At 40.3% G+C, this 22595-nt stretch overlaps 2 protein-coding genes across 3 annotated transcripts in view; both read left to right on the forward strand.

Moving 5' to 3' along the window:
* Positions 1–348: 348 nt before the first annotated feature.
* Positions 349–7425, forward strand: sypl1 (synaptophysin-like 1). The gene is made up of 6 exons (XM_026327195.2): positions 349–519; positions 876–1065; positions 4295–4413; positions 4580–4784; positions 4917–5108; positions 5696–7425. Exons 2-6 carry the CDS (start codon positions 994–996, stop codon positions 5825–5827), a joined length of 720 nt encoding a protein of 239 aa, XP_026182980.1. The 5' UTR covers positions 349–519; positions 876–993; the 3' UTR covers positions 5828–7425.
* Positions 7426–9535: 2110 nt separating this feature from the next.
* The window catches only part of atxn7l1 (ataxin 7-like 1), a 28006-nt gene continuing 14946 nt past the window's right edge, over positions 9536–22595 (forward strand). The window contains exons 1-6 of one of the 2 annotated variants that reach the window (XM_026326749.1): positions 9536–9942; positions 10166–10232; positions 15488–15592; positions 20877–20991; positions 21588–21786; positions 21915–22342. In XM_026326749.1, the coding sequence (XP_026182534.1) occupies positions 20976–20991; positions 21588–21786; positions 21915–22342 (643 nt within the window). In that variant the 5' untranslated portion in view covers positions 9536–9942; positions 10166–10232; positions 15488–15592; positions 20877–20975. The remainder of the gene's footprint in view (positions 9943–10165; positions 10233–15487; positions 15593–20876; positions 20992–21587; positions 21787–21914; positions 22343–22595) is intronic. The other variant, XM_026326750.1, reaches the window with a different exon arrangement.

Raw genomic sequence — 22595 nt, forward strand, 5'->3', positions numbered from 1 at the left:
CCGTTTATTTAAGAACCCATTAATGCTGAGTTCTCTTAAGATCCCCATTTTGCCAAACATCTTTCTGAGTCCATTTTTAAATACATATGCTCACATACAAAAATAGATCCTACATCCTGACATTTATCCCATAATGCAACTCCACAGCACCTTTCAATAGCTCCCCTCCCTGCTACGTATATGTAAGTACCAGTGAATATGTCGTTACTTTGGAACTACCACATCAGGCTTTTGGGTGAAATGCCCCTTTAACAATCCAGATGTCAACCTCTTTCTTTTTCAGGGGTTGAAACGTTTTTTTTTTTTAAATCTGTGGTTTGCTCCGAGGGTCATATGACCCAGTGCGCAGCAAAGAGGCGTCAGGCACAAACTGCACACTCAGCAAGGAGGAGGAAGCCTCGTTTTAGCGGATGGATCCAATGAAATCTCAGCGGGACACTTCCGATGCCTTTAGGTACTCTGAGTAACTTTCCTGAAGTGGTCAGATATATTTTCCAGCCCAAGTGGAAGAAAAACAAGGTAAAGTAATGACTTTGCATTTCGCACTATTTTCCTTTACCATAACACACAAGACGCTTTCTCACCCAAGAAAACCTTAATTTGGCGCACACGAGCTCCTTCTCCGCTACATCGTCTGCGCATTTGCGCATCACCAAGCCAAGCGCAAGGAAAACGATCGTTTTTCAAGCCACACTGCAAGAAATCCCTCCCTTAACTAATTACCTTTTCCGTTGACGTTTGTGGGTAAAAGTCTGAAATGCGTAAAACTGGATTTTGAGCTGAGAGGAATAATCGCGCATCGATGGCGGAAATTTGACTGAGTTGCTTTTTAGTGACTTTGAAGTGACTTTTCTAACTCTTGTAATTTTTTGCAGCGTCGACAGTAGATCTCCACGTCATTCTGTCAAACAACTCCCCCTTTTCCCTCCCTGTTGGACCGTCATCCACAGTTTAGGAGCAGTTGGATAAAGGTTTTGGATCAGAAGCGCAATCATGATGACCGGGTTTCGGCTCAACTTGTCGCCGCTGAAGGAGCCCCTAGGTTTCGTCAAAGTGGTGGAGTGGGTGAGTTAGATGAATATGCTGCGTGTGCGTGCGTGTGTGTGTGTGCCATAACCAGAGGACAGGGAGGTTCGGGTCTTTTTCTTGGGACTTGGAGTTTCCCTTTTTTTCCCGGCGATTTTCACCCTTAAAAAAAAAAAAAAACACAGTTTTAGGAAGAATTAGTTTTTTGTTTTTTATTTTAAAAAGGAGACGGAGGTGGCAGATTTATTTATAAACCACACAAATATGACGATGACTTTAGTCACACTACATAAAAAGCATATACCATCTTTATTATCTTCCTGCAGCTGCAGCAAAGAGTTTTTTCTACATTATATATAGTTTCATACTTGGAGGAATGAATACAAATGAAGGGATGTGAAAACTTTGGTTGTGTTTGTACACAAGACGAAGCAAGATAAATGCCCCCTCAGACAACAGTTTCCACTGACGTTCATTCTTCTTCTTCTATTGTTTGCTATTTTCTAAACTTTCAGAATCACAGTTTGAAGAATCCCTTATTCAAATTGGGGGTAGCCCCTTATGTCCATTGCACCTGGGTTAGCTGGTTACATGGGCCTGTGTTTCAGGTGACACGGTTACAGATTAATGCATTTCTCAGCAATAATTTACATCTGGATAAGTGTGCAGAGGGGTGTAACGTTTCAGCTGCTCACACACACACACACACATACACACACTGACCTGAACTCTCAGTTCTGTGTATCACGACAGAACATGTAACAGTTTGTTTAAAACAAAGTCTCCAGTTTCCAGTTCAGCTCTACGAATCTGGGTCGGAGGAAACCAGGGTGGGTAATGTAAATCTGCTAGAGTTTATCTCAGCTGTTCTGTTCACTCATAACACACACACACACACACACCCACACACAGAGCTATAGAGCAGCAGTAACACCCAGTCATCTGACTCAAGACAAAGCTGTGTGTTGATGTGTGCTTCACTGCCTCGTAACTCTTAAAACTTAACAAAGCACATTTACATTTGTTTATAAGGGGTTAGAGGATAAACTGGCATATATTGACTCATTTAATGCTTGGGGGGTCCTTTTTGCTACATGGGTCCTCACCCACACAACGGTACTAATGACTACATTAAACATCATTAATTCGGTTCAGGAGTTTGGATCAGTATAACGAGGTTTCTTATTCTATTCCATTATTAAAACAATTACAGAATCTGTTGGAAAAAGAAATGGTGCATACGTTACTTTCAGTTTACTCCCTATACCTGTAAAAACCTTCTGTGTAATTTGGATCTATACCAGAACCTCATTTCTGTCACTATAACAGGCTCAGAAAGCCCTTCATTAATAAACACATTCATCTGCAAGAAGGGCACGTATAAGTGGATTGTAGCTTGTGTTCAGGCAGCAGCAGCAGTGTGTCTATGTCTGGTCCATAGATGTTAGACAGAAATTTAACATAGCAATTGAACAGAATCAGCAAATGAATAAAAACGGTCTCTGAGTTTAGACTTAGTGGTTTATCAGCCTATCCAGCAGGTTTCCCTGTTTTAATTCGAAGATTTAGACATTCATACTTCCTTAGATATAATCTTCCCAGCAGTAGTAAACAGGAAGGAGGGTTCAGAATAACAAATGTGACGAAGCTTGCTTCACCCACTCAGCATGTTGAAATAATGATAATAAAGCTGTTTGGGTTCTTGGGAAAGAAACCCGCTGGGAAAATGGTGTGACGGACCTGGACTCAGTGACCACTGTATAAGAACTGAACTGAAGGTGGTCGTATTTTTTTAAAGATGAAGTCAAAGATGAGTGAAGATGCTGTCAGGCTAGAACCTGTAACTTTAATTAAATCTAAATGCTAATGTCTGAAACATTTGACTGACAGTGTGATATTTATGCTCTGTTTAAAATGTCCTCATAAACCCAATCTAATATAAATGTGTGTGTGTGTGTGTTTGGTCCATGCTGGCCTTTACAGTTGTTCACACTGTGGCTCACTGGCCTCATAGTGGGACAGTGACGGAGCCTGTGGAACAGAAATATGTCAGGAGTAGCTTGCTGTGGCACGTAGCCAGAAAAACAGGAAGTGGCAGTCAGTGACATCTGGAGGAACATCTGGAGAAAGGCCTCGAGGTCTGTGTGCGAGTGCAGATGTACAGTATGTGTGTACGTGCCCATATGTGGGTCTTGTGGTGCGACCGTAAAGGCTCAAAGTTGCACTGCTCCACTTGTAAGCACTTTTCAGGGACGTTAGACTTCAAGAAGTCAGTTAAAGAGTTTCACTTTAAATTTTTGGTTTGGTGTGTCCTGCTGGGGGAACACAGTACGGAGCCATGGTGCCATTACCCTCCAATGGGCCGTGTGAACCAAAGAGTATTACCTTCATCACATGATACACATCTACTTCCTGTTCACTGCATGCTGACCGCTACAACAGAAGATTGTATATATTTTACAAAGCGAAGGGAACAGAAACCATTAAGTTGCTATAATATTTTTTTTTATATTGAAGTTAAAAGGAGAGTGCATGTCGGACTTTTATTCATCAGTTGATACAGGTTTAAGACGTTTTCGGGAAACTGATTCCACCACATTAAGCTGACTTCGATTTGTTTCCATTATTCCTTGGAAATATCGGTTTGTGTAATAACCACAAGCAGCTGAGCTAAAGGTTTACTTTCTTTTCTTCTTACATTGGCTTTTCGAACCCGCAAGAACTGCTCGATAATGATGCCGTAAAGTGATGCAAGTGAGAGTATGACTGAGCTTAATACCCACTGAGTCATACGATCATTGTTCCTCCTGCTGCGTCTTGAGGGTTAAGCATAGGAGCAGCCGCCCTGACTAAAAGAATTTAGTATTTGGTGGTTTTAAGCAGAGCATTAGTGTCACATGGCCTACACGCTGAATCAGATGCTTTTCTGCCCTTGCGAGAAAGAATTCAAGAGCTGAATGGCAGCATTAGTGTAGGAATCTAAGTCCCATTTTTATAAGATGACAGTCTTTATATTCATCTTTTTCAGATTGCTACACATTAAAATCCTTGAACATCTTAATCATAATTGAATTAACTCATCTCTCTCATTCAAATAAAAGTCTTTTTGAGTTGTAGCTTTATAAGACGCCTCCTCTTAAACAAATACCCAGTAGCTTAAGTGTTATGATTTAGAAAGTTTTCCCCAAAGTTGAAGAGAGTTTTCTCACATCAGCTTCAACTGTTCGCCTCATCCCTCACTCTCTCTCTCTCTCCTCTACCCAAACAGCTCACGGCCATATTTGCTTTTGGGAGCAGTGGCGGGTTCTCAGGGAGTAACGTCGTATCTGTCTTCTGTGGCGATGGCAGAAATGAAACACTCCATGCCAACTTTCACTACCCATTTAGGTGAGAATTACTGCACAATTTTGGGTGATTTTCAGCAGCGGACAGGGTTTAAGTGTCACAGATGGATAGTAGATCAATTATAGGACACCATTTGATAGGATGTATGTTGAAAAAAAATCAAAAACAGTAAAGATTCTTTCACCCTTCACTCTTGTACCGTCGCCAGGTTAAGCCAGGTCCCGCTCGTCGAGGGAAACACCACTATTTGTAACCACTCTGTCACGACGACACACATGGTGGGAGACTCGGCCTCCTCAGCTGAGTTCTTTGTAGGCATCGCTGTCGTCTGCTTCCTGTACAGCATGGTGGCTCTGTTGGTTTATTTAGGCTACATGCACGTCTACAAAGACTCTGACTTTGGACCCATTTTTGTGAGTATTGACACTTTTCCTATGGACGTCCAATTGTCAAAAAGTAGGTTTTGTGGGCCCCTAAAATGAGAAACTTTTATCTTTTTTTTTTTTTTTTCCCTCTTGAGTTTATATGTCTGTTCTTATTTCCAGGACTTTGTGATCACAGCGATCCTGGTCTTCCTGTGGCTGGTGTGTTCGTCGGCCTGGGCGAAGGGCCTGCAGAATGTGAAGGACGCCACGGACACAGATGGCATCAGCGCCACGCTGGCACTCTGCAAAGGCAGCAACATCACCTGTGAGGTCACGGAGTTCGCCAACATTCGGACCCTCAACATCTCTGTGGTGAGAGGAAAAGCAGTGCCGCTGTCCTGCTTGACAGTATTCGTTACACTTGTACCAAGCACTTTCAGAAGCAGAGGGTAACTCCACCGATTGTACACATCATACTCAGTTTAGTTGTAGGTGCAGATATATGTCCTCACGTGATCTCAGCAATAGTTGAGGATGAAGACCACAAGCTTCAAAATAAAACCTGTCAATTCAAAAGAAGTGAGATTATCAGCCTCCTCATCATTTAAGCTTGAGACTGGTGGCACAAGTTCACATCAGAGACCCAGAAACACACCTGAATCTAAGTTGCATTGGAAGGCCATTTCTTTTTACAGTGGGAGTTATTCATTATGGCTGTTGCCCATCTAGACACTGTTACTGTGCTCTACTCAGCATTTTCTGTCTCAGCCCAAATTCCAAAGCAAATTTGTTGCAGTTTCAAAAACTAAAATTAAAAAAAACATTTTAATCTCTAGATGAACGTATTAGCAGTTTGTTTTTTTTTTCAGGTTTCCATTGTATTATAACAAATCTGTTATTCTAGTTATTTTCCAGTACGCTTATTAAAACAACATTTTATTCTGTCTTAATTCTCCCAGGTGTTTGGCTACCTCAACATGTTTTTGTGGGCGATCAACGCCTGGTTTGTGTACAAGGAGACTCGCTGGCACTCCCAGAAATTTACTTCCCAGTCTGGACAAGCAAGGCAACAAGTTCCTGCACCCATCTAATATACAGTATACAGCAACACATACACAAAAACACATTTCACAATACACTTTTACATTCTGCCTCTCACATCCACACATCACACACAGAACAGAATCAGCCTCCATATACAAAGACACATGCACGAAGATGATGAAGACAGACAAAATGAAGGGTAGGTAGGTAGGTAGATAGATAGATAGATAGATAGATATATAGATAGATAGATAGATAGATAGATAGATAGATAGATAGATAGGGACCATATTAATACAGAAGCAGCTGCTTAGGTTTTACACAGGGGTAAATTGACATTTTTTCGCACAAAAAATACTTGGTACCATTTAATTTCTCGCACATACTAGTAGACATATACATGGCATGCTAGAGCTGAGAAAAGTGCTGAAAGAAATGTACATTTCTTTAAATTATTCCTCTCGGGTGCTAAGCAACCCTGCATTAGTAGGATGTATGTGGAGAAGAAGTTATCACACCTAAGTTTGAGTGTTTTCACAAGCTTCCTTATTTGGACCAGTTCCACATACTACAGCTTTACCACTGCATAAACTGCATACGTTTTTGTTCTTTTTTTTTTTTTTAATCACTATTCCTAGACGGTTTTTCATGTTATAGTAAGGGCATACATGCACAGCCAATAATTAATGTGTTCACAGCTTAGCTTAGTTTAGATATTCTTCCATTCTGGGACACAGATTGAATTTATTGTGCTTGATTTCATACTGATGAATTTAAGTTTACTTTGTTACTTTGAAGTCATCGCCTTGTCTGTGACATAAAACCAAGCACGTGAATCAAGATTTATGTTTTTAGCCTCAGCCACAACATCATCATGGTTTTCAGGGTAAAACAAAAGATTATTGCCAGATTATTGCTCTATTAATATTCTATGGTCTATAACATTATCATAAAAATGTGCATGAGAAATATTGCATAGATTTGATATCAGCTGTGAAATGTAGTCATATTTTCTCATTAAGTCTTATTTTTTGCACATTTTGTTATTGTTATAATGTTTTTAGGTTCATGACTGTTCTGTTCATTGAAGTTCTCAGTTAGTCCATTTGCCCCCTAGTGGTCATTATCATGCATGGCAGTAAAAATGTCCTGTTTTCATGTATGAGGTGAATCAACAGAAGCTTTTATTCTCAGACTTTCCTCTGTAAGGTATAATGTATGCAATTAGAGTTTTCAATTTTAAGACACTTCAGACACAGACTATCTAAAATTGCCTTCAACCCACATATCAGGAAGGTAATTCTTCTTACACTTCTTATCACCACATGCACAGTGCATTCACATGGTGCTTAATATGCTTTTATGATGTACTCTAAAGCACCGTGGGAGTGTAAATCCATAAAGTGTATATGATTAAGATTTGGCTACTTAATTAGGAAAGTGTTGCTGTGTGAGTGCAGCCAGAGTTTGAAATCTTTCATTTCCTCTGAAGGTTTTGATTTAGTTAGTTTCTACCAAGGTACCAGTTAAATGAGAAACCCTCCCTTGACTGTGTCCTTTCTTTTATTACCACGTTGAATGTAGTGCTAACTTTCTCTTTTATTTTTTTATTGTCATTCTTATCCATTTTTTTTTTAAATTCCTTTAAATCCAAATAGTGAGCTGGTGTTGTGTTTTTGTAAACTACCTTTTTCTTTTACTTTTCCACTTTCAGTATTAGTAGAAAGTTAGTTTGAGGGATTTGTAATTTAATATCTTTTTCTTTATTGCTTTTATAGTGGAAATGTATGTTGGATGTTTCATAATTCATTTAATTTCGCTGAAGGACAAACTTCAATAAAACAACAACTGTGTGTGGTGTACTGGGTATACCACTGCACTTCTGTAATCATCATCCAACAACCTATAGCTTTGTCAGCGGTTGCAATGCATTTAACCTGCCATATTGTTTATTTGTTTGTGTTTTCAAGAGACACACTATGATATGCACAGTTCTGTCACTTCGTTTTGTTTAATAAAAATGTATGTTTTTTTTTTTTTTTTAAATCTCTGAGCATCTTATGCATCTGCAAATTTGTGTGTGTGTGTGTGTGTACATAAACATGCCTGCCTGTGCTTGGGAGTGTGTTTGTCAGACACACCCTGTCAGTATAGATAAAATCTGCTGAGCTCTTAAAGGTAAGAGCAAACTAACATTAGCGCATTTGTAGATACCAAAACTATTATTATGGCCCCTAAAGAGATAGAAAAGTGGTAAAGTAGTTGTGTTTACTGGTTTGTCATGTGACTATTATGATCTCTTTTATGTGAGTGAGAAAAGGAAAACAGTGCACAGAAAAACAATAGAAGTGTGTGCTGGCATTTATATGAGAAAAACAGGAAAGACTGCTTTCAACCTCACATTAGTATGAACTGATATATGTGTGTGTGTGGATTTGACCTATTTGACACAGCATAAATTAATCAAGACTAGTCATTTCCTTGGCCTCACTGAAGTCTGACATTTCCTCTGAATCTCCACCCATCTCCAGCTTTCTTACTCTACCTCTAATTCAGCAAAAAAAAAAAAAGACAACCCCATATTGGGTCACGTGATCAGGGGCGTGTATGCAATGGTTTGTTTAGTTCTATTCATTTTTTTTTTGAACAATAATGAATGAACTTTCACCCAAGACTTCATCTGTTTATTTATATCCTTATGATTAAGACAGAGAATGTATTTATACTTTCTTTAACCATGAAATGTCATGATCTGACTCGTGGTGCATTCAGGGAAAATCTATGTGAACATTCCCGAAATACATCTTGAGACTTTTAACTATTTGCACATAAAATGCAGGTTCTGCTTTCAGCCACAAGGGGACATTGTAGAGCCATGGGCCTGACCCATTCAGCTTCACAGAGTAACCAAACATTTATGTACCACTTCCTGTCAGTGTAACAGGCTGACCAGGAGAATCCAGATGCATCTGATGATTTTGTTTCTCTGTTCACCATTCGCTTTGGTGATAAACCCATAATGTAGATAAAGCTTTCTCTATGTTAGAGTTTAAACAGCCTCCACTGCCTGCCTCTGTCATCATCCAGTGTTAAGTGCATTGTCTCATTTACACTAAAGCCAAACGAATTAAGTCTAACAATATGGATGTTGTACCATTCAACAGACAATTAAACTTTTGCATTTACCGTCCCAATAACACAGAGCTGCTTTGTAGTCTGCATCCTGTGTTAGGTTAGGTAAATACAGTTTCATATACAGCAATTAAGAGTCTGCCTTGACATCACCTATTAACATACACAGTGTTGTCACTCCATATGTTTTTCTTTTAAAATAATTCATATAAAAGACAGATTTTATAGCCAATTTAGTTAGCAGACCTGTTCTTATTCATTATATGGCACAGCCTCGATTGTTTGTGGGGTTTTTTGAGGATATTTATTATTTTATTTTTTAATATTTCTAATCTTTTCAGATGTAACCTAATGTTACCTCTAACTGCCCCATAGTAAATAAAAACAGTATAATATTATTAGGCTTTGGGCTGCGACTACATAGTGAACTTTTGAACTGGTGAATAGCTCCCCTGTATGCAGCTCAACCTCTCAACTCTCCGACTGATGCCGAAACAAGCCGAAACCCGCCGACGACGACGTCAGCATATCTCGTCCTTTCGTTTTTCGCCTGCTGCGTGCGAAGCAGAGCGAGAGAGAGAGAGAGAGAGAGAGAGAGGGAGGGAGGGAGAGAGAGAGAGAAAGGAAAAAACGGCTCTGAGCAAAGCAACAAGAAGGAAGAGCAATGGCGACACTGGATCGCCAAATGCCAAGTCCGGATACCTTCCTTTGCGAGCCTTGGTCTTCCTTCGTTAGTGCGGCTAAATTACGTTTTGTTGACAGTAAGTTCACCCGTCGGTAGCGTTGTTGTTGTTGCGCACAAACTGTCGGGAAGTGCGTGGTCCAACTGTGTGATTGAGTTGAGTAAGCTCCTCCACCATGCAGGGTCTGTCAAAGCGCAGCAAAGTAACTGTCAGAAATATTACTCCGAAATGCAACCTCGGCGGGTTGCTGTGACGGCCGTGCACGGACGAGTGAGGAGAGCTAGCCGCTCCGGTGCACACTTCGTGCCGCAGACGGTCGCAGTAGCGACACCCTCAACTGTCCAGCTGTAAGTTTGTTAGCTTTGACAGCTCCGCTTGATTTACTGAGCCAGCTCGGGCGCTAGCGAGCTAATGCTAACCAAATAGCCAGCGTCAGGAGCAGCACGGCTCCTCCGCGCATCGCCCCGAAGTTTGACTGTGAACGCTCCCCTGCCTGTTTTTCTTAGTGGCTGTTTTTTTTTTCGTTGTTTTGTTTTGTTTTGTTTTGTTTTTGTTTATTTGTTTGCTCAGACCCAGACTCGTCTTTGAATAGCAGCGATAGAGAGCCCTGCTGCCTCGGTGAAGCTCAGCAAAGAAGGTAAGGAAGTTGTGTCTGCCACTAGACACGCTGTCATTTACAGGAGGTGGTTTGTTGTTATTTGGTCACACGTGGTGTTCAGCATTAAGGAAGCCAGGATCTTTCTGTTTTCCACCGCACAAATCTCCTTTACTCCCTGTGATCATTTGGTATAGGTGTCCTGCATCCAGAGCAGTAGCTGATCACCGTTTTCTCCATTAATCAATGTATGTTTTGTCCCTATCATGATAGACAATGGTAACTGGGTAACTTCCCAGAGATGATTCACATTGTTTGCTTTTGCAGACCAAAAAGCAAAAACATACTGTTTCCTGTCATATGGGAGAAATTAAAGTGTCCAGTCTTTATATTTGAGCTGCTGACACCATTTTTACTTGGAAATGACCAGAATTATTGTGTTAATCATTGCCAGTTAATTTGCTGTCTGTGCTGTTTCTTGTGAACATGATGTGTAAGGTATAGCTAAATAAGATAAATAGTTGTTTTGTTTTGATATCTTTGTTTTTTCACCTGTCAAACGGTTAAAAACAGGATTTTATTCAAATACACAGGCTTTTGGATGATGTGCTTGTAAATCTGTGTTATTCTGAAAAGAAGGTTAGTTTTTAAGTTGCTTGTGCTGTTTTGGTATATTTATGTATGTTCTTACATTTTTCCTTTTCATAGTTTCAGCTATAATTGCTAAGACTAAACATTACCCAAAGTATCAAGCTGGTGTATGAATAAAATATGTCGTATATATACATATATACTGTTAACTGTGTTGCACCTGGGCTAATGTTAAAAAATATAGTATGTATTATGTGTAAATAATGTGGATGAGGTTGTGCAGTGAGTGGGTACTTCCATTCCCTACCAGAGCCAGAGGAGTTCCTCCATACCTCACCATGTATAAATATCCAGAGGAGCACGCGCTGCACACTAACACACTTGAGTCATCCCTGAGCGTTCGAGCGTGCTGCAGCCCTCGTATGAACACACTGACGCATCCGCGGAGCCCAGGAAACTCTTCTCACTCTCGCTGGTCAAATACCAACCACCACCACCCCCCCATCCCTCGCACTCACACACACCACACACCACACGCACACAGGCTCGCTCACATGCCTCATCTTCCTCTTTCACAGCCAAACTGGAGCAGTGTTTTCAGAACTGCTGATCTGTTGGCAACATGACACTAAAGCCTGCTGAGAGTAATATGCATGCACACACACATGGGAAACATGTCGTAAAATCTTTATTTGTGAATTTGTTCTCACTTGACACTTCCGTCTGCACACATGATAGAAGACAGCGAGGCCAGGTTGGCAGTAATTGATATGCGGTGCAGGTCATGGTTGGTATCTATAGCATGTCTGTCTCACTCTCACACACATGCACGCACAGTGGAGATGATGACAACCGACAGCAACTTAGTCTGACTAGACTGGCAGCCACTGTCATCATTCCATTGCTGTAATGCTGCTATTTTTACAATTACTACTTAGTAAGGCTGGGAGTTAGTGTAAACCTGGTAATATGATGTTTCTTTAGGTGTTGAGCAGGAAATATGCATTGATGCATTTTGTGTTATTTAAAAATAGCTCATTAAAAATGACACTATAGCTTTAGATGCCAGTATGATGAGGAGATCTCTGCAAGATTGCTGTGAGAAATGTTAATTCAGGATAAATTCGTTGAAATACAGGATGCATCAAACACAAGGAAACATAGCACACTGTGCAAGCTATGGCACAATAATGTTTGCAGTACGTGTTGTTTCCTCTGCTGATGGGCTTCCAAAATTGTTATATACCAGACAGCTCAAAATTATTCATTTAGAAAATGGGGAGCTGTCTGCATTTAAATGGTTCGAGCAGAAATAAGTCATATTATCCTGTCAAGCCTGGAATGCAAGCGATCAAATGGATATATGTTTTAATGTTTTGTGCTTCTTGCAAAGTACAGTGAGGTAGTATCAAAGTATGCCCGAGTGAAAAATGCATAAAACTGAAACAGTGTAAAATCCGTCAACAACCTTAGAAGCTGAAATGATAAATCCTGTTTTAATAATGAATTACATAAATCATCCATCCATTATCTACATCCACTTATTCCTATTTAGGGTCACAGGGATCTGCTGGAGCCTATCCCAGTTCTCTTTGGGTGAAAGGAAGGGGTACACCCTGGGCAGGTCACCAATTACATAAATCATTACTGTAATAATAATATATTAGTTTAGTCTTGAAAACCCACCTGTATTGTCGAAATTTAAGCAGATAGTTCATATCTGTAACAAAAACATAGGAAGTGAATGGAATGAGCTTGTTCTTAGATCAAGTAGATGTACATTTATCCTAGATGTTAGATTGCATTCATTAATCATCTGTGATATGTCAGTGAAACTGTTCTCATGATTTGTTTTTTTAAAGTGTTTTCCAAATTGTTTCCCTGGCAGTTTATTTTTAGTTTATTTTTCAGCCTGGCTTTTCTTTTGTGCCAAAATTGCTTCCTGATGATGAGATGATTCTGACCTTGAAAATATTTTAGATGAAAAAAAAAAACCCTTGTTAACCTGAAACGTGATATAACAGTGAGCTTTTATACTTGGATAACATTTCTAGAGAAGGTTTAAATGTTTGAAAATGATGAATATCTCATCTCTTCTGGAGAAGCAGTAGCAAAATGAATGTTGGAAAGTGATACCTAATGCCAAGAGTTCCTCTAAGGTTTTTTTTTTTTTTGTCTTTCTTACAGTTGCATTATTACGTTGGTGTTAGTCAACATAGCCTCTGTTTTGTAGTTCAGTATTCTTTCTCGTTTTCGTCAGCAAGTCCTTTTACCTCAATTTTCAAGAAATAAGTCGCCAGTGGGAAGTTGATTCATTTAGTATAAATTTAATCAATGTCCAATGATACATTGTTCTAATAGCTCCAAACATGCTTATTCACTAGTGACTGATTGTTTTTGTAGTTCATTTTGTGGCCTGTCAGTCCTTTGGCAGTCTGCAGCAGTTGGCTTGACACACATACATACATACACACACACACAACCACACAGTATTCAGGCTGTAGAAATAGGCTATGTACTTCGTTTGCATTTGACTTGGCAAATGCAGAGGAAATTGCATTCTTGCTTTTTTTTCCAGTACTCCCACTAAAAATCCTTTTCTGTTACTGTAAACCCTGGAATTTGCCATTTGTCAGAAACTAAAAAATTCCCATCATAATTTTTTTTTTTTTTTTTTTTTTGGCAGGGCTTTGCTGATTGTTTATTACAAAGAAAATGTGTTCATTTCCTCAATGACAGGAAAGTGAAACGGTGGTGATGCTGAGCAACCTTTGAACAGAAACCACTTGGCAGACTGACATAACCTGCCCATAGTGTTTCTAGTGTCTTTGTAACACTGCTGATATTAAAATCGTATTAATCTCTGCTGCTTAACAGACTGGACTGCTATGACAGTATTTGAAAGATGTTTTTCACCCTCAAACTGCCACACCTTTCCACTAGCGTTTGGATTATCGTAACTCTGATCACACCGCCTTCAGTTACGTCAGAAAACAAACACTACAGTTAATTTGCCAGTGAAAGTTTTTTTTTTTTTTTGCTTAGCAAACACAGGAATCAAAGAGTTTGGATTGTGGCTTCGTTCCAGAAGCATGTCTAGAAAAGATTGCGATGGAAAGTGAGTGAGAAATAATTTCTTCCATATTGACAGTCTGAACTTGTGAAAGGCATCTTAATATGAACTATTTCAGTGCAGCTGCTCAGCATCTGATAGGAAGGACTTTTTCTTTGCAGTGCTACATCGATTTTATTCTCTTCTTTGGTTAATTATAGTGCCCTAGCTTTAATCTAACTGTATTACTCTTCAGTATTTATGAGAAACCTTCTGTCAGTATTAACATAACACTGAAAGTCATGAAATCCTACTTGTGATCATGGCAGCTTCGGTGTATTTGTCCTTCACGCGCGAGTAATGAAACTAGGTCTGACCTTTTATGTACATGCACACAGGCTCCATCTGTCACATACTCTTTAGTGTCAGGTTCAGCATCACACACACTGTATACATATGTTTGCGATATGGTACTTTGACCTTGAGTAACCTAACAGATCGTCTGTACCCTGTCAGACACCCACACATTCTCCTATCACCACCCTCTAAACCCCTGCCACATGCGCACTTTTACAAACACACATATCTATACACAGCCCACCTCCCCTCAGTGAGTCTGGCTTAAACCCTGTGCTAATAAGTGCTGTGATTTCTGTCAGCAGAGCTTGTTTGGGTTCGGTGAGATTAGGTTGTCAAAGCTTAGCCAAAAGGGAAAATAGCTGTTCTCCATCGGACATATTTGTTTGGTTTTTTTTCAATTTTCGTTGAATGGGTGGGGGTATCTCTCGTACTGTAACTCTAGGCATAATGTTGCTGTATGCTGGCTTGCACACTGTATACTAGCTAGTGTGTGTGTTTGAGAGGATTTTCTTGCAGCTGTCTGTTTCTTTCTGCTTGATGAGGACACAGAGTAATCACCCATGCTAAATTGTTGGTTTTGATAAGGGTGACACAGGGGATTAGCATCCTCTCTTAGAGCCTAACACACCTCTAAAGCTATATAATAACACCATGAGACTAAATCTAAAGATTTGTGTGGGAGGGTTTATTATACCTTTAATACAGTAAAAATTATACTTATTTATTATTGGAACAATTATTCCATAAATTATAAACATACCAGAATTAAATCTGGTATGCAATAAGTTGACTTTTTATGCTTTTATTTTGGGCTGTAGGAAACTTGAATAGCCATTATTTCTGACTTCATAAACTGAATAATTAATCAGTTAATTACATGTAAATATATAGTTAGAGGTGATTGTGTGGGGGGAATGTGAAGTGTTACCTCTTTAAAGCACCGAATAGTGCGTTTCCATGTATGGAACTATAAGCTGTGTTCGGTGATTCACATTTTTTCCATATTTCATGTAGTTAATATAGTTTTATGAGTTTGAAAGCTTAGAATTACTTTGTGCTGTTATCAGGAAAGTTGTGTTACTTGCTTCTTGCATAACTTATTGTGTTGGCATGCATCAACAGTGGCAGTGTTGCAGCCAAATTGACCACGATCCCAAATTCAGCAAAATGATGCAATGTTTATAGTTGACAATGATCGTTGTGGCCCTGTCTCTCTTCCACAGAATATTATTTCCTCGGTCTGATTTATCTTGATTTCTAAATTTTGGCTTCTTCTCTTTGATTTCTGTTTCAGAGATGCTCCTCTACAATCAGTTTCCAGCACTGGAGGATTTTTATCTGGTCGTCTGCCATGTCTGCAATAAGGTGGTCACTCCTCAGGACATCCTCACACACTATGGTAAGATACACACACACACACACACACACACACACACACAGCAACTCCTCAGGACGTAAAAAAACTCAGAGCAAACCAAACACTTCACTAAATGAACACACACACCTCTGCGTATATCCAGTCGTCACACAGAGGCAGTGAACAAACATGTTCATGCACACACACACATACACGCAACCATTCACATAACTTCAGTAGGTTCTATTTATCCCTACAGGGCACTTTAAACAGAACCGCTCTACAACACATTGTCCACATAAACAAACACTACACAGTTATGCCTAAAACACTAATTGACATAATTTCCTGAGAAACTGATCAGGTGAAGAAATGTGCAAACACCTTTTCGTCTATGAAAGGCAAAGGTAAATATGAAAATGTAGTAGCTACCTCTGCTATTGAGAAAATGCTGCACCACTTTGAATATAGGCAAATTGTCTTTTTTAAGTAGCTCGTGTTTTGAAGGCATTGAAGATTTCACAAGCTGGTGGATTGATTTTAAAAAAAAAAAAAAAAAGGTTAATAGGTTAGCTGTATATGCTCTCTACACATATAGGCTTACAGTCAATTCATGTTAATATGTGATATTTATTATCTGCGAAAACATAATGATCTGTCAACGTATTAAAAAATCAATTAACATTATCGAAGGAGTATTTGTGGCTGTAATGGCTGCACGGTTAAAGTCAGCTCTCATTGGTCCCCTACCCTGTCCATCTACCTCTTGTTTGTTTTTGATTTTGATCGTGGAGCCACTGAGCGCGCTCGCATCTGCCTGCGAGCTGCTGCTTCCTCCTGTTGGCAGCACGTGCACTAGCTTGGGCCGTCTGTTTTAGCACGGGGGGGGGACACATGGTCACGCTTAATGAACGCACATACAGACAGACCCACACTCTGCTCTCTCAGAAGAGAGAGGCCAGAAGAGTTGGTTGCATACACATTCTCACTTTCTGTTTCTCAGCGAAAAGAGGTCAGTGGTATTGTGAGAAGTACACACTCACCACCCCACACACACTTCTGGCAGCCGCTGTTGTTTTGTCCCTGCTCCTGTCCCCAGCACCCCACCTCCCCCTCTTGTTGGCAGCATTTCTGTTTGCTGACATGCACACAGTTGGGTAACAACAGGTCTAAAACACACTCATGCACATGCACACACACAGTCAGGAGTGGGAATCTCCTGAGAGGTCTCCATAAAACAAAACGATCCTCAGGCTACAGTATGATAACAAGCAGGCGTACTGGACCAGCAGGCCAAGTCACATGCTGTCAAGATGAAAAGTTGTGTGTTTTCATCTTGTTTCATCACATAGTTTTATGTTTATAATCAGTTTTACAGTAGTGCAGGGACCTAGAAGTCACTATTCAGCTAGTATAGTTGATGCATTGACTTCATTCTTAGAGTTGAAGCATTATATATCCAACTCCTCTGTGTCATGACATGAAAAAACTCCTCCTGACCTCTGCTGAGTGGATTGCCTCTAGGAACTGCTCCTGTCAAGATATTTTTGTGATGTTTTATGCATTTCTTCCACTGCTGCACATTCTCATCATGTCACTGTCGTATCCTCAGGTACAGCAGCTTTGTTCCTCGTTGGGAGGTTTCTGCTTTAAGCGTTGCGACCCTAAGTATCAGTTTTATTCATTGTAGTGGCCTTGTCTTCGATCCCATGATGGATGCATGCACGAAGCATGCATCCATCATGGGATCTGCTTTCATGCTTGACCTGTGAATGCAGCTTCACATACAGAGAAGTGCATGCATGCACATGCTCGCAGCAAGACACACGCACACAGAGGGGGAGGGGGCTGCTTGCCTCAGGGGTCAGTGGCTCCTAGTTATACACGCCCAGTTTGCTGCTGAGCTTTGCTGTGTGAGTAGAAGTGGTAAAAACTTAGAGCTAGAATGTGTGCAGGATACATGTTTAATATACACCAGAGCTACTGTTCAAAAAGATTAAGATATACTGTATTTAAGACATCAGAGACTTGCTGCATTAGGTAGATATGTGTATATAAATCTACTTAGAGTAAGGCAAGTATGCTTTTTTTTTTTTTTTTTTTAAGCAAAATTGACCCCAGGGGATTTGACATAAATCCCTCATGCTAGCAGTATTAGTACAAGGCTCTCTGCAAAGAGCTTGTAAAGAAAAATGTACAAAGAATTGTTTGTACAGCTTATGAGTGAACATTATTATGGAGAGACCAGGGTGTTATTGAAGGCATTTTCTCAGTGAGGATGCACATTTTGACCACTATCCTAATCAATCTGTGAAAGTGATAGTGATAGACACCTTTTCTCATATTTAAGACTTCTATATGGAGTATAATTTCTGAGTTTATTTTGCAGAGCATTTGATTTGTTGGCACTTTTCTTATGGCCAAGCTAGAGTGTTTACAACAGATTTCATTTTTATGTCTTACTGTATGCTTGTCAAGCTCTCTGTTTAGATAAATCTGCTCTAAGTAGTGTTTTCAGATATTTTTGTGTATTTATTACAGTTCTCAATGATTTCCGCTGTCCACCTGGTCCACCAGTCTCTACTAACCTCTGCTGGACACCAGTGGCTTGTGAATGAAAAGGGTCATATTGTTGCTGCCTCTCTCTACTTGCTGGCCAGCTTTTCTCTGGATTCATTGACCTCTGAAGCAGGTTGAAAACAGTCCACAGTTTCCTGTCGGGTTAATTTCACTCCTAAATTAACAAGTGTTTCGACTGCTCTGTGCTTTCATGTCAGAGTTTGTTGTTGTGTTTGCACTTGTACATTTCACATGAAGTTCGGCTCTTCTTGGGAGGGTTTGCCTTTAACCACAAAAGTTCCACTCAGTTTTGTTTACTAGAGATGCTGCTCATGTCGCCACTGTTGTGGTCTTGTTGTTGTGGCTTGGCTGTGTGTGAACCATTCTCAAAGGCTCAAGCCACTCAAAATGCCGGCAGCTACTATCTATCTTCCTTTTCTTTATGCTTTCTTAAGTGTGTGGTGTTTTAAAAAGCAATGTGCAAGTTGTTTGCAACTCTTCTCAGGTCCAAAAACAGACCCTGCTCAGCAGATGTGATATTTCAAGAACATAAGGCTCTAGTTTTCTTAGAAATTTTTGAAGACTGTATACATATAGGACAGTGACTGAGCTTAAAACATATGTATCATAGTCTGTCATGCTGTCTTTATATATAATCCCAATACTATCAGAATGCCCTTGCTTTTTGAATTCCCTCTTTTTAAAACATCAAATATAGCTGCGATTGACTCTGAAAAACTAAATGACTCCCCTGCTTCTCTCACAATGTAAACAAACCCAGTTGAGCTCGGAGAGCCTCTGCTTCCTCATCATGCACCGGCTCCACCCACAGGATGAGTCAGCAGCCAATCAGCTGCAGGCTGGGCTCTCTGTATTGCCATAACGACAGGCAGGCAGGAGAACATAGTGAGGGTGCCCTTGTGGTCAAGTGGCTTAGTGACCTTGCCTGGGCATTTGTCCATATATTGTAAATCAGTATGGTTAGCTCCTAGCTGGTTCCCTCCTCACTGTATGAATTCTGGTTCAAAACACACTTTTTTTTTTTTTTTTTTTAATGATATTCAAGAATTTTCTCTTGTTTTAAATAAAAAATGAAAAGGAACCGGAATACCCCAAAACAACAACAACAAAAAAAGGTTGAGTTGGAGTATGAGGTGTACTTGGCTTGGCTGAATAACTACAAGGGCACATCTGAAATGATATTTCTTCAGATTTATTATTCACCTTATTCCAGCCTAGAATAATGCTGCGATCAAAACATAAAGCACCCACTGTGCACATACAGAAACTGGGCACACATGCACAGCTTTCTCAGTCGGTTCTATAGCACGTCTTTATTGGCTTGTACAGTTGAGTTGATAAAATTGAACATGTCTAATGTGTGAAATAATGTGTGATTCATTGTGTGAATTTTGTACAGTTGTAGCTGTATACCTGTGAATGTGGCTCTGGACTTTGATCCTACTACTCTGAATACAGCTGCCTCCCTGCTCCTCTCCTTCCTCTGGCCTATTTACACACTTGCTGTACACACACACACACACACACACACACACACACACAAAGATTATGCTCTTAAAATTATTCTTATATACACATAATGCAGACTTAGATGTGCTCACACTGCTATGAACACAAAGCATATGTACATTGGACAAAAACACATTACACTTGCAGTATACACTTTAGCATTCAGCGGTTAATCTTTTCAAGGCAAACTTTGCACACACATAGTACACACACTCGTTTTCGGTGACCTGCAGCACACTTTAATTTGCACTCATAACACTCTGAGCAAACACGCAGTGTTGGTCAGTCTGTGTGCTCGGTCCTGTGGCTTCATGTGTGCAAAATTCATTGGAAGGACTGTACAGCATTGTCACACGCACACACCTACTGAACTGTTTTCAAAGTAAAGCATGGCATCACTACTGTCTTCATTAATAGTTTGTTTCACACTTGTGACGTCCATTCTAATATTATTGATCTTGTGCAGCGCTTTAACATCACCAAATTTGGATTTCTGTGTGGTTATGTGTATGGTTGTGTGTGTATTATGAAGTTATTTTAACTTGACCTTGACTTGCACATATCACACTGTGAAGTATTTCAAGGCAGATATCTATGGGCACCTGAGTTGCTATTAGAATTGTGTTGTGGTTATGTACAAAATGCACATATATGCAGTTGTGTACATGTATAGTTTTGATTCTTGATGAATGCGCATACATGCATATTTATGTGCAACAGCCAGTTTGAATAATATTGACTCTCTTCCGACTGTACAACAGCTGCACTTAACCTGCTGTCAAAGTAAAGCTTGCAATTTTTAGAAGGTAAAGCAGTTTTTATCACAGACATAATTTACACTGTAATTTCAAAATTGTTGCAGTCTGTTGATTTACCTGAGCCTCTCTCTTATGGGTACTGTATATTTCTTCATTTAATCACTTCCTGCAGATTTAGATTTGCATCTTGAAGACATGAAATTCAGCTAACCACAATGGCAAGTGTCATTCCAAAATTAATCGTTGTTTTTCACCAACTTTTCTGCCAGCTGGCAGTTTACCTTTGAAGCAGCGGGTTAGGAAAAGACGAGCTTAAGAGCTACATTCTTTGTTTTGAAGTGGGGCCATAACATGACATCACAACTTTTTTGTATACTCTGTTATTAGCAGTCCAAGATACTGTCCTACCATGTGTGCAGTGTTTTCCCCACCTCGTTTCTCACTGTTTATGACATGTTCATCCCTCTGTTTCCAATCAGGTAGCTGGGGTGTAGTTTCCCTGTGAGACAAAGAGAGACAGACAGACAGTCCTGGACCACATCCCTCCCATTCCCTTCCAACCCTGCTCCCACAGAGACATGCATAGCAAAAACCGTAAGTGTGAGCTCCTCTTCTGTCCTGCTTTCTCCACATAGCCTTGTGATTTATTCTTCTGTATGATTTCTTCTGTCTCAGCATCCTTTACTATTCTTATCAGATCTGGGTCAAAAAGGTATTTATAACTGCTGGCTCTTGTTTGAACTTCACATAGTAACAGATTGGTGGAGTTTATCACACCAGGACATTTCAGATGGTGTCAAGGAAACTGCTAATTAGAGAAAAGTATACTCAGTTGATTTGTAAATAATTACTTTCTCTTAAAAAAAAAAAAAAAAGGTTCTGGCCCAGATTTGCTCTCTCCTGTGTCGCACAACACAGCCATCTGGTACCTAAGCAGGATAAATTAAAAAAAAAACAAAAATACAAATTGAATTAAATACCACACTAAACTACTTACAGTACTAAACTCAGGTGCAAAGTATAGCCAAAAAAGTACCCATATATAAATAATATAATACCTACAGGCAGTGCATAATCTTAGTATTAGTTGAGTGTGTCTTGATCTGTTGAGTGTGTACTTTTGTTTGCATCATGCGTCTGTGTGAGCTGACACCCATCTATGTTGCTGCTTTTGTCTTGCTCTGTTTCAGAGAAGCGTCACAACTCCCCCGTCCCTTCCAGGAGCCCCCTCATCCCCATGAAGTCCAAAGCACCTGCAGTGGCCCCTGCTGTGGCTCCCAGTCCTGGGGACACGCTGGCCTTTAGGGTCCCTAAAGATTATCCTCACTCCCGCTTTAGCAAGGCTCCACTTGCAGTCTATCCACCAAAAGGGGCACGGAGCAAGACGTGGTGGGAACATAACATATAACACCTTTTAAACATCCATAAAACACTTTAATATGATCTGCTTAAATGCTCCCCAAACATCTATATACATTTAAAAGACTATCTCTTCTCTCCTCCCTCCATCTCCGCAGTGTGTCGCTTCCAGTTGTAAGCCTGGAGAAGATGCCCTGCCTTAGCCGAGCTGACTCGGCATCACATGTGCGCCTCACCTCCTCCTTCTCCTCCCCGTCCCCATCCTCTCTCAAACCTCCATCTCTCACTCCCCCAGCCTCCCAACGCTCCAGTGAAAAGCTCACGAATGGTCGCAGCATCAGTGGGCCGTCCACACCACGCTCCACCACACCTCCATCCTCTCTGGACACGCGGCCAAGTTCTGCGCGATCTCCACTGGACAGACGGCCGTCGTCTACCCCTTCACCCTCCCCACTGGACAGGAAACCATCCCCCTTACCTTCGCCTTCTCACCGATGTGGCGCTCTGCCCTCATCGTCATCGCCTTTGGAGAAAAAGCACCAGAATGGGACTAAAACTTCCTCCAGGTCGCACAAAAGACTCTCAGGTTAGTTCTCAGTAATTCTGGCAGTTTTTCTTTTTTTTTCCAATGCAGGTAAAGTCTTTCTGTGTGCATGTTTTTCTGTGCAATTCATCTACTTTTTAGAGCTTCACAGTGTACCCACTCCAAGCTAACTAATGGGAGCAGTTGAGTGTCAGTGAAGATGTCCTGAATAGGGCTCGGCAATTATGGGCAAAAATTTGATCTCAGTATAACATGGTGGAGCATTTCTGCTTGTTAGGCTCATAATGCTCTGTTG

The sequence above is a fragment of the Mastacembelus armatus genome, chromosome 23 (assembly GCF_900324485.2).
Source record: "Mastacembelus armatus chromosome 23, fMasArm1.2, whole genome shotgun sequence".
NCBI classification, from domain to species: Eukaryota; Metazoa; Chordata; class Actinopteri; order Synbranchiformes; family Mastacembelidae; genus Mastacembelus; species Mastacembelus armatus.

Bases quoted from the DNA above. Each gene is read 5' to 3' on its own strand.
- sypl1 (XM_026327195.2), top strand. From the start codon at position 994: ATGATGACCGGGTTTCGGCTCAACTTGTCGCCGCTGAAGGAGCCCCTA. The intron at 1,066-4,294 runs GTGAGTTAGATG...CTACCCAAACAG, and splicing joins TCGTCAAAGTGGTGGAGTGG to CTCACGGCCATATTTGCTTT. The intron at 4,414-4,579 runs GTGAGAATTACT...TACCGTCGCCAG, and splicing joins AACTTTCACTACCCATTTAG to GTTAAGCCAGGTCCCGCTCG.